Source organism: Hermetia illucens, chromosome 4 (genome assembly GCF_905115235.1).
Source record: "Hermetia illucens chromosome 4, iHerIll2.2.curated.20191125, whole genome shotgun sequence".
NCBI lineage: Eukaryota > Metazoa > Arthropoda > Insecta > Diptera > Stratiomyidae > Hermetia > Hermetia illucens.
Genome location: NC_051852.1, coordinates 32,422,448 through 32,440,063, shown reverse-complemented (window position 1 = coordinate 32,440,063; position 17,616 = coordinate 32,422,448). Strand labels below are relative to the sequence as shown.

At 42.9% G+C, this 17,616-nt stretch overlaps 1 protein-coding gene and 1 long non-coding RNA gene across 3 annotated transcripts; one reads left to right on the top strand and one right to left on the bottom strand.

The window, feature by feature from the left end:
- Positions 1 to 12,088: 12,088 nt before the first annotated feature.
- LOC119655481 lies at positions 12,089 to 13,091 on the bottom strand. The gene is made up of 4 exons (XM_038061381.1): positions 12,965 to 13,091; positions 12,742 to 12,894; positions 12,484 to 12,654; positions 12,089 to 12,396 (listed from the first exon to the last, which is right to left on the bottom strand). The coding sequence occupies exons 1-4, from the start codon at positions 13,034 to 13,036 to the stop codon at positions 12,256 to 12,258; spliced, it is 537 nt and encodes a 178-aa protein (XP_037917309.1). The 5' UTR covers positions 13,037 to 13,091; the 3' UTR covers positions 12,089 to 12,255.
- A 252-nt stretch (positions 13,092 to 13,343) lies between these two features.
- LOC119655682 lies at positions 13,344 to 16,904 on the top strand. Of its 2 annotated transcripts, none has more exons than XR_005249938.1 (3): positions 13,344 to 13,448; positions 16,388 to 16,565; positions 16,658 to 16,904. It is a non-coding gene; the product is annotated as an uncharacterized LOC119655682 (long non-coding RNA). The 2 variants fall into 2 exon arrangements; XR_005249939.1 differs by having other exon boundaries at positions 13,345 to 13,464.
- The last annotated feature ends 712 nt before the right edge of the window (positions 16,905 to 17,616 follow it).

The following is a 17,616-nucleotide window of genomic DNA, read 5'->3' as shown; positions in this document are numbered from 1 at the left end:
TGGCTTCTTCACTTTAAGATCCGCACCTTTAAATCGCCAACAATTATTAATTTAGGTCCAGATCTTTAGCGGTCGACACTGAATTTTCTAACTTTTCCTCACTTTGGGGACTATGGCAGAAAGCGAAATGTTGTAGTTGTTTTTATGGATACCATAGCTTTTTCTCCTAACAAAGCCGCCTCCCGGGAATGGTATGGTCCTTGGGTGTCTTTCGAACGCCAACATCGCAACGTAATCAGAATTATCTCTCCTCAAGTTGCGTTGCCGGAACTTCGGCATGGTCCATGAAGTGACACCAAGTCTACATTCGACTCTCGACTGGTATGGTCAACTTCCTTGGAAATGCCAGATGCCTGTCTAAACTTGCACCGTGTGGGTCGTCCTATTCCTTTTATTGTTGCGCAATATGTAAGTTTTGATAAGGTGACTCTCTTTTCCGCAATTTTGCACCTCCATGACTTCTCATGTGCTGGTGTATGCTCTGAATTTCTTTATTGATATCAGCGAGTCCGCACATGACTCTTGCAACGCAACGCAGATATTTCATCGCGAAGTGACTTCGTTTAGGTCCTTGCGTTCGACGATTATATCCTGTTTCCGAACTCAAACCTCGACTTGTTTCCCCAACACCTTCTCCACTTTGCCGCAGATACTATCAGAGAATTGTTGCTTGATATATTATACTCACTCCGCCCCCAGATGAAACCGAGGGGTTGTACACTTGGTGGCTTTATCGCCGGATCTGCGGTGGTACCAGCAAATCCCTCGGTCCGTGGACTGTCCTGACGACCTGCTACCTGATCGCCCTTTTCGGGTGGCAGACCGCGAGTGAGCTCGTGATCTGGCGCCCGAACGCTGAGCGTCCAGCGTCGCCCGCATCTCAGCCACACTGCTTGTTAAGGCGGCTATTTCGCGAGTCGCCCACCACGTCCGATGGCTGTTGAACGGCTGCTATGGTCGGGCGTACGTGCACCTCGTGCACTTTGTCGGCCGCAGCTGCCAGTGCCTCCAAGGAACCTGAGACACACGCGAGGACCGCCTGGGTGCCTTCCGGGAGCCGACGCAGCCAAAAGGACTTCATCAACTCGTCGTCGATCTTACTCCCACCCAATTGCTTCATTTCGCGCAGCAATTGGCTGGGAGTCCGATCTCCCAAAGTTAGGCCTGCCAGCAAGTGATCCAGTTTTGCTGACTCACTTACTGACAGGCGTCTGATTAATTCAGTCTTGAGCAGTGAATATGAAGCCGAATTCACAACGTCAGACACGAGCACGATGGACTCCTCGTCCAGGCCGACCACCGCGTGATTAAAACGGGTCGCGTCCGCTGTGATCCCGGACATTTGAAACTGTGCTTCCAAATGCACGAACCACAGCTCCGGGTTCCGCCGCCAAAACGGAGGGATGCGTACGGCGAGGGCGGTCACTTGCGGGCCCGATGGGCCTGCCGCATCTTTGTTGTCGATCGACATCTTGACTAATAAAAAGAAAACTTCTTTTCGACGCGAGTGTTAAAGCGAAGACGCGGTGAAACTGATCTAGTTTTCTTTCTGCACGAAAATCTTTCCGTTCACCGTGACTGCCAACCAACTATTTTTTTTTACTTCTAATTATTATTTTTTCTATCTGACGTTTTTCGTCACCTACTCTGTTCTTCACTCTTGTAGCGAGTTCTGAACTGAGTAGAGCACCGGCGACGTCATCTGTCCGCTGGTATTCGCGACATTCGAAGTAAATTTCAAATGCCGCGAATCCTGCCGCGTCACATGCCCATGAGGAGATATGTACCCAAGCGCTTGATAGACTGTTTAAACGCCGCAAAAGAGAGCCTTTGAATCATAGTGGGAATACTCATTTGTCATACTGAGGTCACCTGGGGAGGCTAGGGTTCTCTACGAGTGATGAAATTTCCACACATGTTCTGGGACAGTTTTCGGCATTTGTGCACAGTAGGTTGAGGCACTTGGAAAAATACATAATGCTAGATGCCAAGCTGAAACTGTCGGTTATAGGCTTAAACGATACTATAGTTGATAAGTATACTATAACCAGTTAAGGGCCAAAATAGTTTAGTTTACTGGGGGGAGCAGCAGCTCCGAGCACTCAGGCCATTGTTAGGCCCATTGTACTATCCTCGTAGATCGCTTATTGAATGGCTTCCTGCATATGGCGTTCAGATACTTCATTGAAGAAAACCTTGCCAAGGTGTAGTCGTCTGAGATCTGAGATTACCGGGCAGCTGGATAAAAAGTGCAGGGCTGTCTCCTCCTCTTCCTCATATTGGCTGCGCATAGCCGAAACCACCACCCCAACCTATTTCATATGGTAGTTTAAGGAGCAGTGTCCCGTTAAAAGCCCTATTAGGGTTTTCATGTCCCACTTCTTAAGGGACAACAAAAATGTCACTCTAGTGACCCCAGGCTTTTTCACAAGGATTTTAGCCTGCCGGCAAGAGTTCAAATTTCTTCACCCGGCTGCGTAAATTCTTGGAATTTCACCCTTCAGAGTAGACTTGACAGTGGATTGCCGGATTTAAAAAGCTGGTTCTGGCCCCACCATTGTGGATCCAGACGTTCGGTGAGCCAGTCTGTCAGCATGCTCATTACCAGAAATTTTAGAGTGCCCTGCCACCCGAATCAGGAATGTTTCGTTCAGTCGACCAAGTTTCAGCAGCACCTGATGACAACTCCACACTAACTGGCTTGATATTTCGTTGCTGTTTAGTATTGATAATGCCACCCGACTATCGGAACAGATTCGATTGCGCGCCCCTTCCATTTTTGTCGCAGACATTCTTCTGCTGCCAATGAAATGGCATATATCTCCGCCTGGAATATGGTCGTCATTTTTCCGAGGGGTCGGGGAAGTTCTATAATCGGATTCCTCGAGAACACCCCTGCGCCCGATCCACCGTCCATGACTGATTCGTCGGTGAAGATTAAGTCTGTAATCTGAAAAGACTCATGGCCATTTGTCGACCATTCTTCTCTTTCGGTGATTACGACAGTATATGTCTTTTCAAAGACGAATCTGGAAGCCACATATGATCGGTCGGCATCAGAGCTACCGGATGTTTGTCAAGGAATTTCCAGACGCAAGACCGTGTAATTGGCCGCCTTTCCGCACTCCAATGGTATCGAGTCTATATGCGTCATTGGCTGCTTTCCGTTTCACCTCCAAGTAAATGGGGGGTAGATTTAGGGCTTCAAGTACCGCAGTCGGCGTAGTACTCTTTGCTCCAGTAATACTTAGGCAACCAAGCCTTTGAATCTGCGTTAGCAGTTTCTTGCTGTGAATTCAGTCTCTGCTACCAGACGATGCATGTACACATCAAAATGTGGTTTATTATGGAAGTGCACATCCAATGTATCCATTTTGATGAAAGTCCCCAGGTCTTATCTATCGCATTCCTACAGCAACAGAGCAATTTGCAGGATTTTTGATATTGTTCCTGGATATGGTGCTTCAACGTTAACTTGAAGTCGAAATGTACTCCTAAGTACTTGACTGTTTGAGCCAGCTGGATTTCCACCCCTACTAAGTTGGGTAGCGTATAGCTGCCCCCTCTGACGTTCCTGGTGAACGTAACTAGTCCAGTCTTCCTAGCGTTCACCATGAGTCCATTATGCAGGCACCAACTATGGATTTCATGCCGAGTTGCATTCAAGCGATCACGTACCGTATCCGCAAACTTACCGGTAATTATTACGGCTAAGTCGTTCGCAAATGCTTGCGCGAAGACTTTTTATCTTCCAGGAGCCACAGCAGGGTACCCATTACCAAGACCCATAACAGCGGAGAGAGAACCCCTCCCTGCGGGCAGCCCCTGCTTCAATAGACTTCTGGACTTAAGGCGTATTCTTTTTCGGGCATCGCTTTTCAATTTTTGCCGTGAATTCATGGAGTGCTGTCTTCTGGTAGGCTTGTTGCCTAAGGTGAAGTGGCCACTTAGGAATGTGTGTATCCCTTATGAACTGAACTACTAGTCTTTCTAGTCCTTTTAGTAGAAAGGACGTTATACTGATCAGTCGGAAACTTTTTGCGTCTGCGTAGGTGGGTTCCCCTGGTTTGGGAATGAATAACACCTTCACATCACGCCAGTTAATTGGAATATAAGCGTGTGCTAGGCATGCGCGATATATATTCCGAATATGTAGACTCAGGGCATCCATTCCCTCTTTTAGCAGCGCAGGAATGATGATATTTCTACTAGATACTCCAGTAGTCTCGATCATCTTGCATTGATGTTGAAACTTCCCCAGCATATGCAGTGGGCGTTGAGATCACATCCTACTACTACCCCCATGCCTCCACTGTTGATATATTGGGTAGCTTTGATGAAAGTTTCACAGGGAACGTCTTCTGCGTCATAGGGAAAATATGCAGAGCATCATAGTATCTCTTTATCTCCCTGTAGACTTTTTATGGTTAGTTTAGCTAACGTGGTGTCGCCATCACATAAGTCGTAACCAAATTAGCCTGGAAGTCTTTTGAGACTACCATGCAGGAGCGGGGTTAATCAATTCGATTGGCCTATAACAGGTCAGCATCTTGGATGTTTAGGCTGCTGACTACCCCACCAACAGTCCACGGTTCTTGTATGAGGTATATGAATGTCTTGCAGCTATTGATCCGACGACTGATAAATGCAGTCGCCGCTTTACAATGCTGCAAACTTATTTGGGAAATATGGCACCACATCTACGCTTCAGATGAAGATGCCGAAGGATACCTTGAATGGTTTTAGGAGCCGACACTTGTAACGTGACGGTCTCTAGCCCGTAGAAGAGGCGGTAGCCCGATTTTTTCCCCAACCTTCTTAACATCGGGTTCGGGAACGCCGATAATGAGAAAAGTTCCCAGCCTATCGGCTCTCTCTCCTGTTTTTCTGACCAGCAGCATCCAGGCAGAAGTGTTGAAGATGTTCTGCACACCAAGTTGTTCCGGAACTCCAATACCATTTCACTCTTCTTCCGGAAGCGAAAGGAAGCACTTTTTTAACGATGGCAGCTAAGAGACCCTTTTCAGGGTTAGTCGCGCACCCTCCCACACATCGTTGCGGGAGGAGCGGTACTGCCTGAGCCACTCGGCCAATATACTTATTTTAGGATGCAACGCGACATCCCTAGGCAACATTGTTATCTCTTGGAGCATTAGGTACCACACCAATCAAGTTTCCGCTATAGAAGACGGTTGTTGGATATCGACAAACAGGAGTCCACCGGCGGTTTTTGGGAGTGAGCATCAAAAGTCGCCAGTACTGGGTTTCTGAAGCCCCGCACCGTGTAAAATTTTACACTCCTTCCCTTCTTGATGTAATTTCTAGGTACTTTTTTCATAGCCAATTTTTATCCATGTCTTTCGGTTTTTACTCTAAGCTACCTGGCCTGGACGCACCTCCTGATGAACGCCTGAAACGTACCTGCAGAATTTTCCCTTATTCATGTGAAGGAATGCGAAGGAATGGGTGAGATATTTGGAAGCTTTACAAAGCAGCTTCAACTATCATTTAGAAATGTAGCATCTGCTTCAAATTTCAGGGTTTAAACAATGTCCGTTAATCTTTTTATTATTGTCAAACGCACTGCTAAGTAGAAAGAAGAGGCTAATTCCATTAACATTTCCAGAGGGTTTTTGGGAGTTATGTCCTTTTGGCAAGGTCAGCCTGAAGAATTGACACTTTGGGTTTTGTAACATAAATCCCAAATCGAATATTCTGACAAAGGAATACATCACCTATCACACGCCCGTTACGAATGGCGTAAGCTCTACAAATATCAATTCTCCTCAATATTACTTCACTCCTCCTTCGTCAGTTCTCAGAATTATTTCATCCTCAAGAAAGTAATCTAATTGTCGCTACATTCGCATTCGTTTCACTAACAATAAATAAACTGAAGTGGATTAATATATCATCGAGAAATATGACAAAACACACATTCGGAGAAGACAGGATACACACCATCGAAATTCTGGAGAGGACCAACCCGTAAAACAACGGAGAATACTCGAAAACGATCTGAAAGCATATTTGGGAAGAAGCTTGGTGGCGAGGAATATGAGGGGATTGAATGAACGGGAGAAAATGTATTATTGATAGCCAGAAGGAAAGGTCCATTTATCAATATTAGAGTCAGCAGAAGAAAAAGGAACTACCAGATCTTACATGCATGCAAGGAATGTCTTGGAATTCAATGAGATGTGGAAGAAGGATAGTGGACCCAGGCATTGTAGTGGTGTCTTCATAGTCGAACAGTTTATATGAAAATTCTTACTCAACCTTCGAAAAGGAAAATTCGGTTAATTTTAACCTGGAACAACCATTTTCCAATATACAAAAACCCAAAAGTACCTTCTCAAGGATACTTTTGAAACTTCCACAAAATATTAGCTAAATCAGTTCGAACCAGCCTCTATGTAAAAGTTGGTGTTGAAAGTTCCAATTCTCCCTTAGGGGCTTCCTTATTAGTCATAAAATTGCACAGACTGTCTGCATATCCTTTTATAACACAATTCTATCGAACACAACATAGTAACAAGCTTTCCAAGATATTCGAATAAAAACGGAACTGGAGAGTTAGAAGTTTTAACGGAGGCAGTCCTTGTGTCTTTTGCAAGTCCATAAATTACAATCCATTATTGAGTTGCGTTCGTTTTGTCTATTTTCCGTATGTTCCTGGCTATCGATATGACGAAGGAGTTTCTTCTTCACCGAGTTCAGGATGGATGTAGACTATCGGGACAGTACGGCAATAAATTTTTCCATCCTATAATTCATCGGTAGTGAACCATTTTATTAAGTGGTATTGAAGGCTGGAAATAGTGGAAGAGGCGTGGGCCTTACTTATTTTGAAGAGCAAGGAGTGTGGAGTACGGAAGCTATTATTAGTTTTAATGGAAAGTAAAATATGCCAGATTGATAGCACACTAAAAAAACTAGTTCTTCTTCTGTGAGCCTCCAAATTGCCTCCAAATTGTGGTGGTTTTCAGTTTTGGTATCAAACCACGTTTTCCATCATCGTTATTCATTCATCTAAGATTTTTTAGTTGTGGTAATTTAACTTGAACATCCGTTTTAAAGATACGAAGTAGATCTTCAGAGATCTAAGTTGGGGTGTAAGTATTGCAATCGTTATAGTTCGTCTACTTGAAAAATAAAGAGATTTTTCATCTCAACATGTGTATGTACGTATGCAACTGGACATCAATTACAGAAACGATTAAACGAACCAGAATCAATAGACAGTAGACTTAACCTGATCCTGAAAACAATAAAGTTGGTGCGAGGAATTACAACCAAGAAGGTATCTACGGAGGGAATTTAAAATCGAGTGGTGTTTGATACAAGAAGATTTGAAGATAAACTCTGAACACTGAATACTTGACCTACTCGTGGGATCAAGATATGGGGACTCGATAAAAGAATGTATAAAATGGACAATAGAGGAGGAGATTGTGATGCCATCCCCGGAAGACGGGCTCCTGGCATCCAACCAGGAGACAATAGCCATCTAGAGCGAGGCGGTAGACTATCTGGATGTAGCGAGTACCAGCCATAGTACTCCTAACTCGAAACCGTCGACGCCTGGTTTCCCTCTGAAAGCAAGGGTTGATAAGAATGTCGGGCATCGGAAACCAGCTAAGAAACGGAGGGCCACTGGAGTCCTGGTCGAGACCCCTATCAGAAGGCCATAAATATTCTGAACAAGATTGCGAAGAATAAGCTGAAAAGGACGTTGCTAAATATACGGCGATTGTTGATGAATATAACAGCAAATGTCTGGGAAACGAGCAAAATGCGAAGCCCACCGTCTTCAAAGGGGACCAATCTCAAGATGAGGTCAAACAACAACACAAGCGGAGCAAAGTATGCAACGGCTCGGACTTTAAGCAACCTGTGCAGACAAGTATGCAGTAACAGCCTGCCGATGAGCCATAAAATGCGAAACCCTTCAGCAACGTGGCCATGAGTCGTATGGTACTGGCAGATGACAACTCCGCTAGAAGTAAACTAGTATCAGACATATGGACCAGTGTTGAGGCCAGGATGTCGGAGAGAGTCATTGAGCATTTCCTGGACAACAAACGTGTAATGATAAGAGTGGTTATAGGAGATCAGGTCGATCATCCTGAGTGGCCGATAACGACCTAGAGGGCAGAGCTATCCCAAAAATCTAAACAAATTGGCTAAATTGTCCGTGAAGGTCCGCCCACAAAGATTGAAGCTCGATCAAAGCGCTCAAAGGACCCCCCCATATTCCCGAGCCTGGCTAGCACAGAGGCGTGCAAGAACGTGTCGACCGAGCACTTTGATGGAGTTTCAATCTTTGTGGGCGGACCTTCACGGTCAATTTAGCCAATTTGTTTAGATTTCTGGGATTGCTCTGCCCTCTAGGTCGTTATCGGCCACTCAGGATGATCGACCTGATCTCCTATTTACATTCTTATCATTACAAACGCGTCCACACGGGATTCATCTCCTGCTTCGATTCCTATCAGGGGGTTCGTGGTTTCCATGTTATAGAATGCGAGAACTAATTCTCCAGGAATTTTCTCGGTTCGTGCGTCGTTAAGATCAATAATTCCTGAAAGGGCATAATGCTGAAGGTCATCCCATAAGACAAGACCTCCAGGAGAACGGTTGCTCGAATCTGGTTACCGAACATCCGCATGGATAAGGGCAAGCTTGTCCAACACCTGCGCCTTCAAACTCCACAACTCCCATGGATGCCTGGGCAGCTGTCAAGGACGTGAAACCCCAGGCAAACAGTCAACCCTTTCTACTTCAGAGATCACAGGAGATCAGGCAGATTACAAAGTGTGGCTCAGAGTAACGAAATTTGAAAGTGTTTCGCTCTGCGCAATCCGATGACGACCTAAATTCATATTTTTTTGAGAATTTTGGTCCGCTCCGGCATTAAGTTGATGCGGACTTAAGACCCCACAATTTTCAAAAAATATTTTCAGCTCTGACTAAACTGGTCAATAATGCGGATTTGCGCTCAATATAATTCGTAGTCATGTTGTGTTCTGCGAATTATATAAAGGAGCACTTACCATCTGGGAGCCGCTTCGGTCACGCTGCTCCCAGGGCAGAGGTGAGGCAGCGTCTGACCATTTGCCTCTGACCTGGTAAGAAACCGTAAAACCGTCATCGCCTGACCTAAATTCAGTCGACGCCACCAACGAGCTATGGACCGGAGGCGACCAAATCATCAAAGAGCGCCAAAGTAAATATTATAATTTATTCCACAGCACAAGAGGCACTATCTAGGTCAGACCTAGAAAGTCGGCACGATTTGCTGTATCCTGATCAGAGTTTCAGCAACCTAGTCGTGGTCAAACTCAAGTAGGCGGTAGTGGAAAACAAGTGTATTTCCTCGGCTTACATGGTTCACGACCGATCAATTCTGCCACATTCTGCAACATTCTGCCACATTCTGCAACATTCTGCCACATTCTGCAACATTTGACGTTCACCATAGCTGCAAAGAAGAACAACCTGTTGATATGCTGCGACGCCAATGCAAGGAATACGCTATGGGGTCGCTCGGAAATCAATGAAAAAGGTGAGTTATTCTTTCATTTTATTATTAACACAAATCTACCGCCGTGTAATGGGGGTAGTACTCTAGCCTTCCATTTTCCCAACTCGGAGAATTGTGAAGGTTGGGAGGAGCCTATTTATATCACCTTACCAGCCGACAATGGGATTCTCAAGGTGGAGAATTGGAGAGTGCCTGACCAGAAATCATTATCAGATCATAGTTAGATACTTTTCAGTCCAGATTTTGCCGCAGACGGCTCCTACCATTTTAGAGATCCCATGAAGAGTTATTGAAAACAAACTCTCCGATGTACAAATTGATAAAAGTGACAGCCCAACTAGATTAGAAGGTCCAATTTCAGGAAAAGGCATTCGAAACCGCCTTTAAATTAAATACAGTAAGAAGACATTGCCTCCATGATGGAATGAAGATCTGTCCAGACTCCGGAAGCGGATCTTCAACATCTACTACAAGCACATATGTGAGCAACCATACAAGCACTGCCTGAAGAAGTACAAGTCGGCCATTAAGACTGCAAAAGTGGGAGCCTTGTTGGACTAATGTCAGAAGATTAAAAGCAGCAACAAATCTCCGAGACTCAGTAAAATCCTGTCCAATGAACATAGGAGCCCTTCCTATCTTAAAATATCGGAAGGCTACTAGACGGAATATTCTGATGAAACCCCGGAGCTGCTAGTTCAAAAGCACTTTCTCGCCAGCGAGATGGACTGTGAGTCAGAGTCTTGAGTGGAAAGTATGCAGCCTCAGTCGTTCGACCTTCTCCACATATAAATTTTCCGGCGCAGATGGTATAATGCTATAGAAGCAGTAAGATGGAGTTGTACCGCGGGTTGTCAAGATTTACCGGAGCAGTATTTCTTTGGGATACGTATCACAGCCTTGGTGGTTTTCATATTGAAGGCGGGCAGGCCGGGCCATGAGTCCACGAAGGACTTGTGACGAATCAGCCTAGCCATTTTCATATTGTAGTCCATAAAGCGCGTCCTGGACAGTGAGCATAAGCACGCAACAGGGTGGTGCCACTTCTCCGGTGCTTTGGTTAATAATGGTGAATGAAATTTTAGACATATTGGGCAGGATCGTGATGAAGGTGTGTGCCGAAGACTCGGTGATATTAGTGTCAAGGATGTTTCCCTTCATTACAAGTGACATCATGGAAGGAACTTTGGGGAAGACGTGCGTATGGTCCGCAAGGTGTAGACTCGGCATAAATTCAACGAAAGTGGAATTGATGCTATTCGCCACCCAGATAAGGGCACTCGAAATCCCCGGCTAAATGAAGAAACAATGGTTGGCTTTCCTAATGTGAAATATCTGGTCGTGATGCTGAATCTTAATTTAAATTGCAGATTGAATACAGAACTAAGGGTCAAGGAATATAACCTTCAATGCATGCAAGAGCTTCTTTGCAAGAAAATGGCGTGTCTGGTCGATGCTGTTTCGAGGACCTCAGGTCCTGCTCGGCAGACACTCTGAATGTACCCCTACATCTTCCCCTTTTAGATCGTCATCTCAAATACGCTCTAGCGTGCAGTCCAGTCAGACTACGTGAGCCTGAGTTTGGACAGCGAAACTCTCCGGTCATAGCGACATCCTAGACGAAGTACCTTAGGAACTCTGGATATTCCCTGCGGACTACTCGACACGCAAGCTGAACTTCACGAGGAACTTTGTTGTAGACTTTCCAACCAGGATAGAGTTGAAGACCGACGACGCCAAGATATAATATTCTTCACGGAATGATCAAAGACAATATGCGGAGTCGGTGCGAGGGTGTTTTCGGATGCACACAGCGTAGCTAAGTAATACGGTTGCCCATGGTTTGTGAGTGTATTCCAAAAAGAAATACTGACTATACTGGAAACCTGTCGACGACTAGGGTATGATCCGAGATCCAAAAGTAACATAGCCATTCCGACCGCCAGCCAAGCAGCCATTAAATAGGAACATAGAGGACAGTGAGGCGGACTCTGCTTTTGACAAGTCCTTGGTGCTCACACTCTGTATCCCGCTGACGACCGTTAAGGGTTGAATTTACTCGGACTACTTACCAGCCGCTGATTTCAGAGAGCGACGGCTCACTACATTACGGCGACTTGTACGGAGCACTGGCCTCTGGGGCATCATGCCGCAAGTATAGCTTATACTACAATTTGCATGCGCAGAAGAGGGCGAACCCCCAGCCACCTCCTTTCGCGATTGCACAGCTCAAGTTAGAACCAAGCTATGGACAGTAGGTACATATCATTCTTTCACGACCTAATAGAGATGTTTATTTCCAAGGTTGGAGAGCTGTTTTCCGTTGTGAGTGCTACAGACTGGCTCTGAAGATAAGAGCCTGCTGGACTTTGTCCCTCATGCTTTTTCCGCAGCATTGACGGCTTAAGGAGTTAGTACCACTAAACCGAAAACATTCGAAGAATGTACAATGAAATAAAAGCAAAGGAAACACAAAATTAAACCGCCACTCACACTGTGTGGTAAGTCTTATGTTCCGTATTTTAGGATAAGAAAACAAAATTTAGGTCTAATTTGTCTGCTTTATTTTATCTATGGTGATCTATCGGTATAAGACCGAAAAAAGCCAATTCCAGAGTGTGCCATTTCAGATAAATCTAATAAATCCAATGTGTTAATAACATTCAAAACATTTTCATAATAATTAGAAGTTAGATCAAATTTTAGTATTAAGATATTTTCGCAATTGCTTCATAACCGCTAATCAATTTTCCGAGACTCTTAAGGGTGATAGTCACCCTATATTCTCCTGCAGGTACATTGGGGATATTGTCCTCGTTCATAAGATAGTTATTTATGGTATATGTCCCCTAAAAAGACGAAAAGGGGAACATTTTATATTATTTTTGGAAAGCATAAAAATTTAAATATCTTTTTCAAATTAACTTGAAGCTTACCTTTGGGAAAGGACAGGTTCCTGGAGCTGGCAGATTTGAAACTTTAACGGCATCCGCATAAAATTCTTTATCATCTTTGATAAATTCACAAATTGGTCCGGCCTTGTAATACATGGGGGTGGTCGAGAATTGCTTAGATCGCGGCGATTTCACATAAAGTGTATAGGCAAGCTGAAAGATAGCAAATTGAAATTCATGATCCTAGCCAAATTCCAGCACGATCGGAGACAATTTAGTTGTAAGTAGTTATGTGCTTACCTCCTCCTCCGTCATATCCTTGCCAATTGTAAATGATCCTGACACTTTGAGTTGTCTAGTGTCACGATCTTTTGTTAAACGTAGCGTAGTAAAATCAACGTAATTTTTATCAGATCCTTTCATGGGGTTGGATACCAAAAGTTCAACAGTTTTCTGAAATGAAGATAAAGTTAAAGTGAAGAAGGTACCATAGGAAGTTCGCATCTCCTTATTATTAACTTACGCCGTCTGTAATCCCATAATAAAGGGCGAAGAGGAATAAAGCAATTCTGCTTACTTGTGCAGCGAAGTCCATCGTTACCTTTGCAAACTCTAATTGACTGCGGATGGGTTTTGCACGAATATTTATGATGATGAAATTTTCCGTGATAGCCCCATATTTGCATGGCAATGCGGAGTCATGTCATGTAATTTTTTATCTTTATCTTATCAATAGTATTGAATACGATCTACACACAAAATCTATGTTCAATGAAAATGTAATTTGAAATGACGCATTCGAAAAGTTGATAATCGTATGGTCCCCTTATGTAACTCGGAACGTCCGGAAAAAAATGGAAGGTCTACCTTTGAAAGCGGGTGTGTATTACCAGATTGTGAGTCTGACATTGCACTGGACGGTTTAAATCTTACCTTTTGCGTTTAGGTTACTTACGGACAGCGTTCACTTTAAATTTTTAGTAATGTCCTTCTAACTGTGTTTCTTAGTTAGTATTGACTTTTGTATGTATGATTTTAGATGACTTTGATCTCTTTCTATAGCTTTCCGTTTTCCTTGTATCGCTTCTCCCCGAAATTGCTTTGTCTGGTTTGCCTGAGAAACCTGAATGAATCCCATGATGTTAGTGCCTAGAGTTTCCTTCTGTAGTCTTTTTTGGAAAGGAACATATTACCCCCGAAATTTTTCTCTTAAGAACTTTAGTGGTTTCTGGGCTCAATTCTAAAATTCTGAAAATTGTCCACCTATCATCATTGAAGATGATCAGGGCTTTACTACGGAGTACCCGCAGGACGTTTGAAACGACGATATAGATCCTACGACTAAATTTATCCAAGGGCTCAACGACGGCATCTAGCAAGTTGGACACCGAGGCAGCGACAACTTCGAAACTGCGGAACATCTCGGAACCGCACGACACATTACCTCAGACGAGGTTTATTCAGTGTAGGAGCACAATCACGTTCTTTCGTAAACCTCAGCTACCCTGGTGTTCTTCCTATCCATCTCCTTTTTTTGGCCTTAAGAGTGCCTTGAGTGCAATGTGCTACTGTGTTCCACGTGATTTCGCTCTACAGCATGGTGTCAACTATTGGTATTCGGTAGCAATTGGTACCTTTCCGTGGAAAAGCGATGGCAATTTGAAAAGGCAGTACGCTAGAAACCCTCTACTTCACCATCACCATTCTCAGCGTGGATTGAGCTTGTGTGACAATACACATGGCAACTAGTGCCGGAACATCATCCCTATGTCCAACCAGATGCGATTCATCTTTCAATTCGATCCGTAACAAAGTACCGTACCAAAGGTCCGTATCAAAGATAGAATTCTGAGCTGCCCCCAATGTGACCTTAATGTTGCGCTCTCTTTCCTAGGTCTTCTAGAGCACATAGTCCCGCAATATACGCAAAAGTTAGCATGGAATAGGGTAGCAATTTATTGGTACTTTAACTATGTGGTACCACCTTGTAAAAACAGCACCTTTCGTGAACAATGGCGACATCAATTGTAAATTGCGTAGCTCTAAATCTGTTTTGTTTTGGTGCCTTGATGAGCTGTATAGAGAGTTTTCCTGCTCAGTACAACATAATGTGAGGACAGTACGCTGACGGCGCCTCAGAGTTGCCTTTTCCCTTGTTTATCAGCATGTTTATCGCAACCTTCCAGCCGTATGGAAAGTGAACATGCATTGAATGCGAGTTAAACTTATACTTGGATACAAGTTACAGCATTTTGCTGAGAATATCATACGATGGAGGTATTTTTTTGCCCTTCATGGACAGCGCCGCCTCTTCTAGTTCCCTAGTACTTCCCTTTTCTTCGACAGGTGAGCAGGGAAAAGTGCCTGCTCCAGTGGTTTTTATCATCATTGGCTCCAGGGAACAGAGTGATCGATTTTCCTGTGGATTTCGTGGTGGAATTCCTTTTCTACTCGCATACAATTTGTGGATCTAAGAGGACTGCTAACATAATGGCGTCATAGCTTTGATCGTAACACCTTGTCAAGATTATTTTCGGGACGGGGACAGCCGCAACATTACCCTGAAAGTCTTTTCTACGTCTCTCTGGAGTGGTCAGGTAACAATACCGCAACCTATTCCGTATCGTTTGCTAAATAGTAGTGATTACTCATTTTGATCTAAGTGGTTTTCACTGAAATTCTCAGTATCTCAGAACTATTAGTGAATAAATGAGCTTTTTGGTACTTATCAGTTATCAGTTGTCAGTTTTGTGTATTTGCGGTCTTTGGCCTAAAAAAGATATTCTACAATTATTCAGTCGTTCAAGGCGCCACAACTAATTACACCTACACTCACCAATCTTCTTTGTTCCACTTGCTAATATTTAAAGCAGAATGCAGTCCACTTTATACCCATTTCTTGCGCTAGTACCTCCCAATTGAAGGAATACTTGAAACAACAGACCATGTCACTAATTGTAATTTAAATTTTGCCTACGCTTGTCCGAAAAAATGAAGAAAAGATTTATCTTTCCGACCATAATGAAAGTGTTCATAATTTCGGAGAACTCAAACTGCATGCGTTGCTGGAAGCATATACACTTTGCAATAAGAAAACTATTGCAAAATGAGTGACTGAGTTTAATTCATGGAAGGAAATAATCGGGAAGGGTCATTAGAAAAATTAGTAAGTGCGTATACCAGCGCTCAGAGCCGAGACTATTTAATATTTGCGAATGCAGGCTCTTAATGAGAGGAAGTCAATAGTTTAGTGCCGAAATTGTAGTTCTTGCGTTCTGCTGCCGTTCTGCTCACTAAATACAATTACATTGTGTTTGGAATCGGAAAATATAATAATCATTTAATCATAGAAGCCAGAATCAAACTTAATGTGGATAGATACCCACTTATATGGTTACATCTCAATATAATATCCTCAACAATTTTCCTAAAAGTCTTAATATTATATCTTAATTAATAGCTTCAGAGATAAGATAGTTTAGTTATGTTTTAGATTGAGTTAACCTGGATAAAAGTACGAGATTCAGACCGATATTTTCTAGGACAATAATGAACGTTGTTGGTTTTTCAATGCGAAAGGGCATTACTATATACCAAAATTATGTTTCAATCCTTAAAAGTGAAAGTTTCGCTGCCCTTACGAATGGAAAAAGTTGTTCAATAAAAATAGTAAATTCATGAGCGCAATTCATTTTATCGACAATATGATATCGGCAAAAACTAGTGCGCTAGAATAACCTTCTGAAAACTAGCTTTCTTTGTCTATTCATAAAATCATTTAGACCATATCAGAACACATCTGGAATACATACCATGAATTACGAAAATTTCACCTCTCAATATTCTATTTTGGAAGAACAAGCAAAAAGTAGCTTCCATTATCGCCAATTATTTAGATCGGCTCTTCCGGTGGTTATGAATAAAACAAACCTATTGAACTTTTTAGGCGTGTAGAGTCTAATCCATCCACGCATAATAGCTTCAATCATTATTAAATACCACATCTGAGGTAACTACGATCAGTAATCAAGATACGTGCAAGATCAGCAGTTGGTGAGATGTTGCAGATAAAATTCAATCTTATTTTCTTTGCTTTTGTTTTGCTAGTTTTGGTGCAGTTCAAGGTAGGTAGCATTAACTTATTTCTTAATTTCCATGTCGATATTGTCAGATGAAATATTAAAAATATCTCCAATCAAACCATCACCACCGGCAGACTGGACAAAGCATTGACTCCCCCTTTTCACGAAACTCCAATCTGGCCGCTAATCCCGAAAACATTCGACAAACAGCAAATGAGGCCCTGGAATTATTGAGCAACATCACGGATCTCGTTATTAACAAAGTCAGGAATGGAGTCCAACAACTTACCCAGAAAATGTCAAATTCAACTGGATAAAATTAGGCAAAATATTGAACCTTTTTGGAATTAAATTATAAAAATAAAATGCAATATAAAAGTATTATTTTTAGTGATTATTAGTGCTAGTTAATCGGAACACAGGAATCTTTAAGTGAACAAATGGATATCGATAAAAAGAGAGGTCTAGTAATATCCTCGGAATTTGTGGAGCAACTCCTTTCCTACTGGTAGGTAGGCTTTCTTTAGAACCGTTACCAACGAGTGAAAGAAGTGAATGATCGGTAAAATTACTAAGAAAGGCATCTTCAGTGCGGTAACATTTTGTGCTTTCCGCTCTCACAAAGATTTTAACTGAAATCAGCATGGAACACATGAAGGAACACTCGGAAAGTTTGATCCACAGAGAGCAGGCTGGTTTCTGCTGGTTAGGGGGATCCTATACTGACAACATTAACAGCTTATAGGTAATTGTGGAGCAGTGCGCAGAGTTCATATGTTATGTTAGTGGAAAAACAAACATTTTGCGAAAACAAACATTTTTATTCTAACCTATAAAAATACAATGCTAAATTAACCTAACTTAAGTACTACCTTAACAGCCTAGCTTAATCTAAGGTAAAATCTATGGCTTAAACTAACTTATCGCTAAAGAATAATTGAAAAAATATGTGAAATGTTATCTGGAGGAAAAGTCGAAAAAAACCTCCATTAGCTAAATTTTTTATAAAAGCGGGCGGGCGGGGAGGGAACTAGGATGTGGGATGGGAGGGGCATGCGGGAGGGGTTTGGGAAAGGGAGCTAGGAGTGGCGCT

Coding starts and splice junctions, on each gene's coding strand:
- LOC119655481 (XM_038061381.1), bottom strand. CDS start 13,036: ATGGACTTCGCTGCACAAGTAAGCAGAATTGCTTTATTCCTCTTCGCC. Junction 12,895..12,964: donor ATTATGGGATTACAGACGGC/GTAAGTTAATAA, acceptor TCTTCATTTCAG/AAAACTGTTGAACTTTTGGT. Junction 12,655..12,741: donor AGGATATGACGGAGGAGGAG/GTAAGCACATAA, acceptor GCTATCTTTCAG/CTTGCCTATACACTTTATGT.